At 42.8% G+C, this 12,283-nt stretch overlaps 1 protein-coding gene across 1 annotated transcript in view; it reads right to left on the reverse strand.

The window, feature by feature from the left end:
* BMERB1 (bMERB domain containing 1) overlaps positions 1 to 4,989 on the reverse strand; it is a 58,191-nt gene extending 53,202 nt beyond the window's left edge. Inside the window, exon 1 of the mRNA XM_052773268.1 lies at positions 4,765 to 4,989. Coding sequence (XP_052629228.1) covers positions 4,765 to 4,870 — 106 coding nt within the window. The 5' untranslated portion in view covers positions 4,871 to 4,989. The remainder of the gene's footprint in view (positions 1 to 4,764) is intronic.
* Between the last annotated feature and the right edge of the window lie 7,294 nt (positions 4,990 to 12,283).

Consider the following 12,283-nt stretch of genomic DNA (forward strand, 5'->3'; position numbering starts at 1 on the left):
GCAGCCCTGAGCATCATTGCAACTTTCTAATGACATTTCCTTCCCTGTCTTGTGAGACAACACAAGTCACCTTTCACTCTCATGAAGAAATACAGGAGGAAGAAGAATGAGGACATTCAGCTGTACCCCCCACCAAGTACCAGGTCTACGTCCACCTTTTTTAGACTCTAAATAAATTTGCTTTTCTACAGTCACTTGGGACCAATCCAGCACGAATACACAGGAGTGCACTGATGTCTCACAGGAATCAACTTTCTATCCAGTCTGTCTGTACTAGATATATAGAGAGCTATTAAATCTCCCAATTTTATAAAGCTGACATAAAAAGTCAAAACCGAATTGGCACTTACCTACTTTTTGACTAATACATAGAGGCATATGATTAATACAAACCCATCCTAACTACTTGTCGGTGACCAGAATGACAGAGATGTCACAGGGCACTAGCTGTGCAGGCTTTGCTGTTCAAGACAAGTGTGCTTCTCTGTTGCTACTTGATTGATTTTTTTAATATTGCAACAGAAATTTTTCAAATGATTATAAAATGTCATTAAGCAACATTAAAACATCATGAGCTAGATCCTGTTCTAAGATGCAGCCATTCTGTTCTGTTAATGAAATCAGGCCTTAAAGGTGACGCAAGCAGTTGCCAGTAGATTAGATAAAGCAAGTGCCCATAACCAGGGTATAAATACCTTTTCTTCATTTTTTGTTCACCAAAGAGAAAAGATGACCTGGTTACAGGACCACTATCTATGTTATTGCAATCTATGGTCATTTTCTTTTCAGCTTTTCAAACTTTTGCAAGCTGAAAGACCATCTCTGTGCATAACAGCACTTCTAAAACAAACTTGAACCAGAAACGTTCCGGATAGATATAAGCCATCCACCTTCCCATGCTGCCAAGGAATGCAAATGCGAAATATTAAATAGTGCATATTTTCAGTGTTTGAACCACTCTCAGTGCTCAGCAGCAGAGCGTATAAATACATACAAGAATCTCTTTCTGGCTAACAAGCATAGGAAGGTTTTCAAGATAAACTAACTGAACATGGTGAAATAAGCTTTCACAGGTGTCAGCCCAGGATCTCTGTAAACTTGGGAACAGTACTATCTTTCTGCTGTTGGAACAAATCATAGCAATCTCAGAACTAGATAAAATCACCCCACTGGTGCTGTTCCGGAGTGCACTGCCATTTCACAGTACCTTGCCTGGACATAATCTGTGATACAACATTCACAGCACGAAGGGAGAGAAGTAAAGCTGGCTATGAAGGCTTCATGCTACTACTGAGTCTCATGTCGGGAATCTCCAGCTTCCTCTTCAGTGCTGGCCTGTAATAGGGCCCCTTTCCCCTAATATCCACTTCATATTCCAAAACAGTTGAAAAGATGGACCTCTGCAATATAGGAGTGCGGCAGCTTACCTCCAATGCTGAGTTACCATTCAAATGAAAACAATAAGCAAATTTCATGGTGCAGTAAATTGCATCAAAACATAACCTTTGGGGTTTTCTGGCATTTCTGCTTCCTTATACTGACTGAAGCTGGGGCACTCACTGTGAGTTTTGCATTTACTTCCAGACCTCATACAAACTGAAGGCGGAAGGAAAAGATCAGCAGAAATGTTATCCAAGTGCAATGTTCAAAAGGATGGTGAAAAACTGCTTTGTTTCTTTGTGGCTATTTCCCTGGTGTGGCATGCAGTTATTTAATCAGGGCATTATGAGTCCCTGCTGATGGCAAGGCGGATGATTCTAAATGAAGCTGTGCACTTGGTAATGAGGACTGACCAAAATGCTTGAGTGCTCTGCTTCAGAGCAGACTCCCCAAGACTATATTGTAAAGATCATTTACTGAGAAGGCTGTAACCATATTATTATTATTATACAAGCCTGACAATTTATAAGCCTGACTGTTTTTTACATGCATGCACTAGAAAATGCATGAGGTGCTCTATACACGGTAAACAGTAATTTTTAATGTTCTCTACTCCTTGGAAACTCCCTCCTGTATATGAAGAGAAAGGCTTCAGTGTCTTGGTAAAGAGACACCTTTAAACAATAGGCTTTGTATTTTGCATGCAAACCCACTGGAGACCCTTCAGGTTGTAGGGCATCAGATCCTCAGCTACTGTGAACCAGCTTAACTCCGTTGATAATCTGGCTGAAAGAGGGCATTGTAGAATAGGAATGTGCATGATGTTACACTTCATTGCTAAGATGTAACCCATCTTTGGTTATAACCAACAACCAGCCATGTTTTCTGTACCACAGATAGAGAAGTTAGCACAGAGCTCCCTTTCCATTTAACAAATTAAAGAGAAACTACCTAACTTCCATGACATTCTTGCTGTAATGGACATAATCAGGATGTACATTCTCTTGTGATATGACTACACTCGCATAAAAAGGTACCAACCAGGAAACAGCACTCCACTGTGCAGAGTGTTGTACAGATACACAAGTTCTACCTCCAAAGAGATCCTGATTTAAGACACAACAAATCATCAGAGAAAAAATGGCAAATGCATATGCAGTAATAGGCTTCTGCTTTTGTTAATACTATTACTTAGCATTTCATATTTAAAACAATACGCAAATACCAAAGGCTAATTGTTGACATTAGTAAAAAAGGGGATGATGCTTTTTCAGCTTCTTCCCACACGTTCTGGAGACTACTGTCATCATGCCATGCAATTTAGAACCTATGCTGTAAGGGAGCATTAAAGTAAATAGTAAGATCTATTTATTTTTAATCAATGCAAAAGTGTGACCAGAAGTCAGTGTTAGTATTAAATAGGAAAGATATGCAGGGATCATCTAAACCAGCTACCATTTAATAGCATTTTCCACAGTATTTTAAGAAAGTTGAAGCCTATGAGCAAACAAAACAGATCAATTATTCAAATAGCAAAGTCTTAATATAATAATTTTCTACTTCTCAAAGAACAGACCATGGTCTCTAGATTACTTCCTATTCTATATCTAAATTGTTATACACAGATAAATATTCTCATTAAACTGAATCTACTGTGTAGAAGGGCAGCTGAGCAGCAGAGCCAGGGTGCAGACACCTGGACACTTGGTTCTAGTCCTGCCAACAGCCCATTCTGGTACCTGGTCAAGCTGTGATTTGGGTGGAAGCTCAATGCGGAGCACGTATTTTTGAGCAGATCGGGTCTCCCACTCAGCCTCCACGTTGCCCTCTGCCAAACAGATGACCTTTTGTCCAAAGCTTGCAAGACATAACCCTTCTGACACCTCAAGCTACCAGTTATTATTATTGTTATTACAAGTGCTGCACTGCACTCAGCTCCTGAGCTCTGGAACAAAACCAGGTGTATTTATGAGAACAAGAAAAGCACATGTCTGTATCATGCCAGAGAACCTGCAAAACTGTTGCATGTGTCTGAGTCAACCAACTCAGTCAACAGTGATTTCAGTCTTCAATTCCATTTTAGAAAGTGTGGAGTTACTCAGTCCTGAACCTATGCCAGGCACTGCAACAAAACCAACACTGCAACTGAAGCATCAGAGTGGGAGAGTTACAGCCCTGTCATCAGCATATGGTAGACAGTAACATATGCATGAAAAACTGAAGCCAGAGGTGAAGTATGATTCCAGAACACAGCAGTATCTGAAAAGTCTAGACATAGCAAAAGTGCTGGCTAAAACCTGCTACAAGGATGCTGCAAAGCCATGGGGTGTTAAAAGGCATCCAGGTGAGACTTCACAATGCACATCAAAAGATGGATAGTGAATCAAGAATATCAGCAACCCTAGTATCAGCCAAGATGAAGGTGTCACAACAGATACACACAATGCTTTTTTTCCTGTGGCCTAATCAAACACTTGATGAAACTTAGAAAATTGTTGTCTTTATACTAGTATAGAGCTCTTTGTGAGAGTCTTTTGAAGATTTCTTGCCTCAGTGGTTACCTGGAAAATTAGAAGGGGTTCACAGGCTTAGGTTGTAAAGAAGATAGTTCTGCCAATACAAGGGTAATAACGGCTATCTTAAAGAAGACAAGGTCCCATGGATAACTTGAATTGGCAACCACGTATCTTTTTAACTACGCTTTCCATCAGCGCTTGGGAAAGGTTATGTCAACTGCTACTTTCTGGAAAATTATGATTTCAAGAAAGGTCTTCTACCACAGAGCATTTGTTGAACTTGTAAATACAGTGCAACCACTGAAGAAGTGAACTAAGTGCTGTATTCCTGTACCCTCTGCCTGAGATAACAAGAGGGAATAACGCAGTTGTCATCTGTGCCTTTCAAATGTGAAGCACATCAAAGACTACCAATATTTATGACCGGCCATATATTAAATCCCACCTAATAAACAACGAGGGAGAGCTAGCGTCCCAGTCACCCTTCCTCAGCCACCCGCTCATCGCTTCACTTTGCGGAGTGAGCGAGCAACCCGTTTCGCAAGGAAACGCTGAAGTGCCCGGAGCTGCACCGGCACGGCTCCAGCCTTTTGCTTCCCCGTCCCTCGACAGAGAAAAGCTGTTTCCCTCCGACACAGCCCCCCGAGGGAAGCACCGGCCTCAGAGGGCAAAATGGTCACACCAACCTTCCTCCCCGAGAAGCCCAAGGTGGCTTCGCCCTGCTAACAGGAGCCCCCGGCGTGCGCCGGTCGCCGGACCGGGGGCCGGGAGGACCGCACCGCCGCGCCGCAGCCGGCCGCCCCCCCCCCCCCCCCGCCGCTCGGGGCTGCCTTGGCCAGCCGGACCCGCGCCCGCGCCCCCTGCTCACTTCTTCCCAGCGCCTCCGCCTTCCACTCCGTCTCCTCCACTGCCCCGTAGCGCCTCATCGGTCTCTCGGCCTCCGCGCTGGCCGAGATGGACCTCCTCAGCTCCATGGCCGGGCCGGGCGGCGCGGGGCTCCACAGCTCACTCCATGCCAGCGGGGCTGCGGCCCGACTGCCGCGGAGACGACGCGGAGCTCACCGCTCCTCTGCGCGGAACGGGAACCTGCGGGCGGGGGAAAGGGCGCTGCGCACATGCTCAGTGCGGGGCTGGGGCGGGGGGAGGCAGGGAAACAATGCGCGCCGTAACCCCCTGCGGGGGGCCCTCACCCGGCACACGCCGCACACGCGCCCCGCCCGCCGGGCCCTCCAGGGCGGGTCGGTTCCCTCCCTCCCTCCCGCTTGGGTGGGCAGACTGACCTCCACGACGATGCTGCCGTGCAGGTCGGAGCCCGTGGCTAGCTGGTTGTGTCTCTGCCCATCCCTGCACCTGCGGTGTGCACTCCCATTGCATAGCCGAAGCGACTCGGGCGAGCGAGGGTTAGTAAATATGCTCACTGCCAGGGCACGGGAGGACTGTCCTTCTTGTGGCCGGTGCAGCACAGAGCACAGCTTCTGGCCTGAGCAGCTGGGCAGTAATGGTAAAATCCACAGCTACTCGCGGCTTTTGCAGTCTAACACATCTCAGGTTGCTGTGCATGCAGCCTTTGGCTTTCCTGAAAGTCCTGCACTGAATGGAATAACACTCATTCCTGCATCATGCTGCCAACAGCCAGAGGACAGCACCCAAACAAGTGATGGGATTTTGTATTTCTCATAACTGTATGTATTCTTCATGGCTTTGCTGCTTATGCGGCCTGCTGGGATTGGAAGAGAAGGAAATGACTATGCAGAAAGCACAAGTGTGGTGATAATTATTGCTGTTGTTATTAATTTCTTCTTTTATTGTAGGGGAGGTTATATGGATAAAATCCCTGAACAGCATTTTACGGTTGGAGAGTACCTTTCCGAGGGAAATTCCGTTGCACTTTATGTAGTAGCGTTCCTGACATAAAGACAATGAAGCAGGAGTTAGGCAGGTTGTCAAGTGCCCTACAGCAAATCAGGGTTTTAGCACTCCTTGCCCGATTTATGAAGAGTCATGGCGTACTGGTAATGCTGAATGCATACTGGGTGCATGAAAGCTTGTTTGTTTGTCGCCTACTTTTGCTTACAAACTTTGTCTTGCCCTTCAATTATCAACACTTTAGAAGTACTACCTGTATATTCAGTGATGTACTTACTAATTGGACTGACGCACATTGCTGCTATACTCATGAACAGTTTTGTTTGGGAGTGCTTCACATGTTGGAGGAGAGAAAACCTCCACATCAGTTTTAAAATTGTAACACTGAAAATATCTGTTATAATTTCTCTGCTTTTTCTGAGAACTGGAATTAGCTAACAAATTAAAATGAGTTGGACAATGTTTTAGGAGGTCTTCAGGTGATTTTTCTGTGTCAGCTGTGCTCCCCAGGGATATGCCATGATTTGAGCACCAGACATGCTGGAAGAGCTCTTGTTGAGTATGCAATGCTCCATCCTCGCTGGTTTTGGCCTTTAGAGATGGAGCCCAAACAGAGCTGTGAGTCAAGCAGAAAAGCTGGTGGCAGCACTCTGCACAGCTGATTTGGGGTGACAGTGCAGCTGCCTGCTGGGGTGGGCTGGACTGACTCACTTGTAGAAGTGAGGAACACAAGTGTGGGAGGAACATAAGAGCCCATCTGGGATCTGGATGAGAGTTGGACTAAGGGAAACAGACTGATCAGGGAGAAGGGCCAATTTTTGGTGGATCTGAGGACTATTTAGGTTCAATCCATCCCTTGAAGTTTTTTAGGTAATTATAATCCAAGTACATTGGTTAGGAGATGGAGGAATGATGCTAGAAATGGTTGAATATTTAAAGCTCTGCATTTGTTAGTATGGGAGAAAAACACCCACTAGCTAGAAACTTGGATGCACAGAGTTCACTTATGTTAGGCAAAGAATGTATAAGGTGATTTATTGTAACTAGGAAGTTTTCACCTGCCCATTTTGAAAAAGTCACAAAATCCAGTAAGGGTCCAGTTCTGCAGACTGTTAAACCTAAGAGCAGGCATGTGGAAGCTGTCCTGCTGAGCTCATTTGCACAAAAGTTTTTGCAAGACTAGGGCCTAAGTATGTACCAATTATTTTGCTAATGTTCTAAGATTAGCATTTTTGCTATCACGACTTTGGAGCATTGTCACTGCTGCATTTGCAAGTGGAATTAAATTTCTTCCCTACTAATGATGCCCTTCTGTGCACCTCAGTAATATATATGCATTCCTTTACTGATGAAGGTTGGTTTTCTTCTGCTGAAAGAACTGTTAAGGAAGAAAATATAAAAATTCAGGTCTCTTCTCAATGCTATAAGATAATGCCTGGTAGAAAAACAGATGTGCACTTTGCTCTTGCGGTCATTTCCCCTGATTGCTTTAGTTCCCATTTCTCAACACAGTCCTGCCATCAGGAGCTATAGCTGGTCAGTGGCAGTTGGCAAATCCACTCTCCTATCTATTGCTCTTTGGCCTCCATTAGACATCACTGATGTCCCATGGCAGACACAAGACTATATAACAATGGGCACACTTTACTCAGCAAAAATCCCTAATGGCAGTATGGCTTGTAAATCTGCTGGGGAAAAATGGTCTTTGCTTTCATGGAGCTTCTCAAGCATCTTAGGTTTCTCAGCTTGAAGTTCTCAGAGCTCTCTTGCCTTTACGGGCACATCTAGTGTATCAAAAGGGTTTTCTAAACTGCTCAGTGGGTCTGGGGCAGGCTACAGTGAAGATAAAAGTCAGGGTCATTGTTCTTTGTCAGACAATATAGTCATTCTAACACAAAAATAACAAAGTGTTAAAATTCTGCCCAGGTTTTTCACTGATTTATCTTTATAATAAAAACCTGCAACTCAGCTGATGAAACAAAATGCAATTAAGTGGATTACGCACAGTTATTCCATTTTGCAAGCATAAATACCCAGATCCATATCTAGAAGGGACAGAAGGGGCACTGTGCTTATGTAAGTTGACTGCTTGCATAACACAGGTTGTGGGACTCCTATGAATCTATCCTATAATATTTTTTTAAAACACTTAAGTCTGGTTTCAGAACATTTCTGTGTTGGAGGAGTTACCATAATTCCTTAATATTTGGTGTCATGGTTAATCTTATTTCCCGTGAAAATGCCTCCTCTTGAATCTTCATCCCTCAGCTCTTAGGGTTCTTTGTAGTTCCAGATCCTTAGAATTTCCCTGGTTATTCCTGGTACCCTGTGCAACCTCTGACCCTGCATCCCACAAACTGTTTCAGTGCTGCGTTAGGAGCCTGGCGGGGTGTCATCCTCCACATGTTCACACTACTGTGCTACAGGCTCTCTGCCACCTCCAGATCTCACTTGCCAGGCATATGTGTGGCACAAAAATGTCCTGGCAGAGGTGTAAGGCTGTGATAGAGCATTAAAGGAAAATGCCTGTCTGGTGGCAAACCTGATAGTCAAACAGATTTTAGAAGGCACAGACTTAGCTTCATGACGCTTCCTCCCCTGCATGATCCTATGCAGCAGAGTTGCTGTGTGAAGACAGAGGACCACAAGTACACTAAAGAATCTACACAACCCCTTAACACAATAGGGTTGTTGTAGGGCACCATTCACATAAAACAATCCCTGCAATAATGGGTTTTATCTGTGCTTGAAATTCAGCCAGTTCGTGACTTTTTCAAAGACCCAACTTCATCCTGTGGTATGAGTAGACACGAGAGTGTCGTAACCTAGCACAGGGGTTGTCTGAGGCTGCTGCAGCCAGAATCCCCGCTACATACTGGTGTGCCACATGGCCAGGGTGAGCACTGTGGGTAAACGGACAAAGCTTCACTCAGCACAGTGTTTACCAATGAATGAGGATCTCTGCAGCGCTGCGGCTACGGCCATATCATGTGATACAGCAGCAGTGTGCTGTCCTGGGAGCTGTAGTGGTAAATCTGTACCTTGTATTTCACCTTTTCCCAAATCATTATGACCAGTCTATATAGACAGCTTTACGTAGCGGGGAAAATGGTTCTAATGTGTTAGTGTCCCTAGCCTGTGTCGTAACACAGTATGAGCTTGTCTGAGTAAATGGGATCTTACTATATTTCGAATTCAAGTTATCACAGAAAATTAGGTCTGTGTCATTCTAAGTGTATTTCTTACATTTGTATTATCACTCTCCCTAAGAGATCTGTATTAGACCAGAGTAAATCTCATTTGGTATTCAAAGAGTCATAATTAAATATGATCTAATTAAAAAGAGGGGAATGGCATAGCTAAAAATTACAGGAAGATCCTTGATATAGAAAATACTTTCTTGCTGTAAGCTTCCACTTCCAATTTCATGCTAGCATGAAAGAGTTGTCAGAAGCCTGGGCTGTGCCATTCTGCACTCGAAAGAGGATCTGCTGTAGCACCACCTGTGCAGAATGAGGGCCTGGATTCATAAGCCAATGCATGTCCTTATTATATTGTTCCCTTTTTTATGAATCCTAGCTCATGTTTAGCTAGTGCCTTTTTTATACTTATTTATTTAGAATTACAGCCTTTCCATATATTAACCATTCCTTTAGAAATATTTTTTAGGCTAAAGTAACTTCATAAATAATTCAAAATAGTTGCAGTAAAGTAACTCGGATATTGGTCCTTTTCCACAGCTACCCTACATCTCTGTCAGGATAGAAAAGTGCATCTATAGCTTAAATGCAGTGTGTATTGCAGGCAAGCAAGGCATTCTAATCAGCTTGTTAAAAGGTGAATGAGATGCCTTGAATTTAACATCATAAGTCTGAGGTATGACAGTGATCCAAATATTTTGAGTGTTCATAAGTTTTTCTACCTGAACGCCTATTAAATGTCATCTTATTCTGATTTTTAATTTTTTTAATAATGTTTCCATGTGAAATATTGTATGAATGTAGTGCTGGTTTCTATGTGTCATTGTTTCATCAAACATGCACCAAGAAAAAAATTGACTATATATTCAACTTACTATTTCTCCAAAGCTGAATTTCTAGTAGAACTATGGAAGCAAAAGATGAGCATTTAATGGCAAATTTTAGTGATCGGTATGCCACTAATTATGTGTTAGATATGACATGCTTCACAGGGTCTGGGTTGGACTAAAGCACTTTGTGTTCTAGAAACTTTTTCTAGGGAAATTTTCTATTTTTTTAAATCTCTGCATATTGCTGCTTATGATGTGACTTGTGTGCAATAAATGTTAACTGGCAGCACTGGAGCTACAGCATCTGCCTGCCTATCTCTTATCCAAATTTGGAGATCTACCCTGTGAAGTTCAGTCTGATGTAGCAAATATTTAGATAACTCTAAGGAGGAGTACTTAATTGCTTTTCTATCTCAAATCAAGACAGACGCTTGCAGGATTGAGCTCCCAAAACACAGTTAGGCTGGACATACCTTGTTAAACATTTGGCCAGTTTAAAACACAGTTTGGGTGAAACTAAACTGATAAATCAATGGCCTATCCTGAGCTATGCCAAGTTTTTAAGTGTCTGTGTTTGACAGTCACGCCTATACCTGTACTGAGCCTATTTGCAAATGTTCCTGGGAGGTGAGTAGTAGAGACTACTAAAGCTGGCACACTATTTTCCACTTATTTAGATTTATCTCAGCTATTTTTAGTATAGAAGGTCAGAAAACACAGCACAAATTCAGGAGATGCAGTAGCAGAAGAGACAGGTCATATATGTCTCGTAGAAAGAATGGAAACAATCTGCACAGACCGATGGCTGTAGTTACAACCATAACACAGATTTCAGAAGCATACTTCTCTAAACAATTTTCCTTCTCATTTTTTGTCTTAGTAAACTCTTTCTACATTTACTTTCTTTTGGAGGTACAAATTTTACAGAAAAAGCTGTTATAGCATCTGTCAGATATGTTACTAATACCACGGGTAGTGAAGTTGTCTGTGTAAGAGTCTTATTTTTGGCATTTGGAGCCAACTCCAGTGCTATGACCGGACTGACTGTTGTGCAGGTGAGTCATCATTGCGCAGGTGGCTTTTGTATCAGTGACGGGTGGCCATAGCTACATGATGTTTGAGTTCAGTAAACTTAGATGTTAAGATAAATTGGTCTGGGCCATTTTAGGAGACTTGCAAACACAGCAGACAATATTTCAGTGTGTATGTGGGCATGTCCATTTTAAAGTAATAAACGTACTGTGTAAAATTTGCAAACACAGCAGCATGCATCCCCAAGCACAGCTCTCTTAGGGCCTGAGCCTTTCCTCATTTCACTTAGTCCAAAATGTAAAGGTGACTTTCTGTAAGACTCCATTTTACCTTCACAAGTTTGGATCTTACACAGAGAGCTCAAAACTGCTTACAAGCTGTGAGGCACACAAAAAGACTGTGTCAGCATCTTCCTGATTCATGTTCCTATGCAGTGTACATGCTCCACTACCCTTGCACCCTAACAGGCATGTCCACCACTTCCATGGAGCGTTTCGCTGCCCCCTTCACTGGAACTGGAAGCTATAATGTCACAGCCCTGAATTCTGAAAGGGTTTCTTTATGACTTTAATTTCTCTCCAAACTTGGCCTTCAGTGATACAGAACCTATTATTCTATTGTTTTTTCAACTTCTGCCCCAAAACAGTAAGCAAAACACTGTATAGGTACTTGCCATATCATATCAGGTGTAATTACTATCAACACATAATAATTCATTACTGTATGATGACCATTCTGAGCTAGCCATTGAACTACTGCAAAATCCTTCAGTCTCACTGGTGAATCATGGTAAATCAGCTGCAGCTAACACTCTTCTTACATTTTGGATGTAAAAGTATGTGATGCATGAAATGGAAGCAGCTGAACACCCTTAGCAGATAACTAAAGGTGGTTTTTACTTCACAGAGAGATATAACCAATGGTAAGATAAGAATACCACAGGGAAGCAGGCTTTGAGAGGTAGATTTCTCCAGGTCAGCATAGAACAAGAGAAAGGAAAAGACTAGCGGTGGAAAAAGAACTCATCAAAAATCTTGTATTTTCTTAGTATTTGTGCAATGAGAGGAAGGCTGCTTTCCTGACAAATCAAAGAAGTAATAATGTGAGGGTTTATTCTTATGTACGCACACACTAAGTGCACATCTTACTTATAGTGACATACTTACTTATATACTGATTCCAGGCAAGAATGTAGTAACTTAATTTACCCTGCTGCCAAATTATACCCTGTAAAAAGACACACAATTCAGAATGAAGCTGACCGCTCCTTCACAGATAAAGGATCTCGTGGTGTAGAACTTTGTGTGCATGGTTTGTGAGTCCGTATGGGCCAGAAACAGTATTTATCACAGCTATCTGAGTGCTTATGCATTTTACTTCTGTTGTAACTGGATAAAGTACAGTGACAGAACTGGGAACAGCATATTCCCACTCTCCCTATATCTCTGGTGACTGAACT

This window comes from Harpia harpyja, chromosome 21 (assembly GCF_026419915.1).
Source record: "Harpia harpyja isolate bHarHar1 chromosome 21, bHarHar1 primary haplotype, whole genome shotgun sequence".
Taxonomy (NCBI): Eukaryota; Metazoa; Chordata; class Aves; order Accipitriformes; family Accipitridae; genus Harpia; species Harpia harpyja.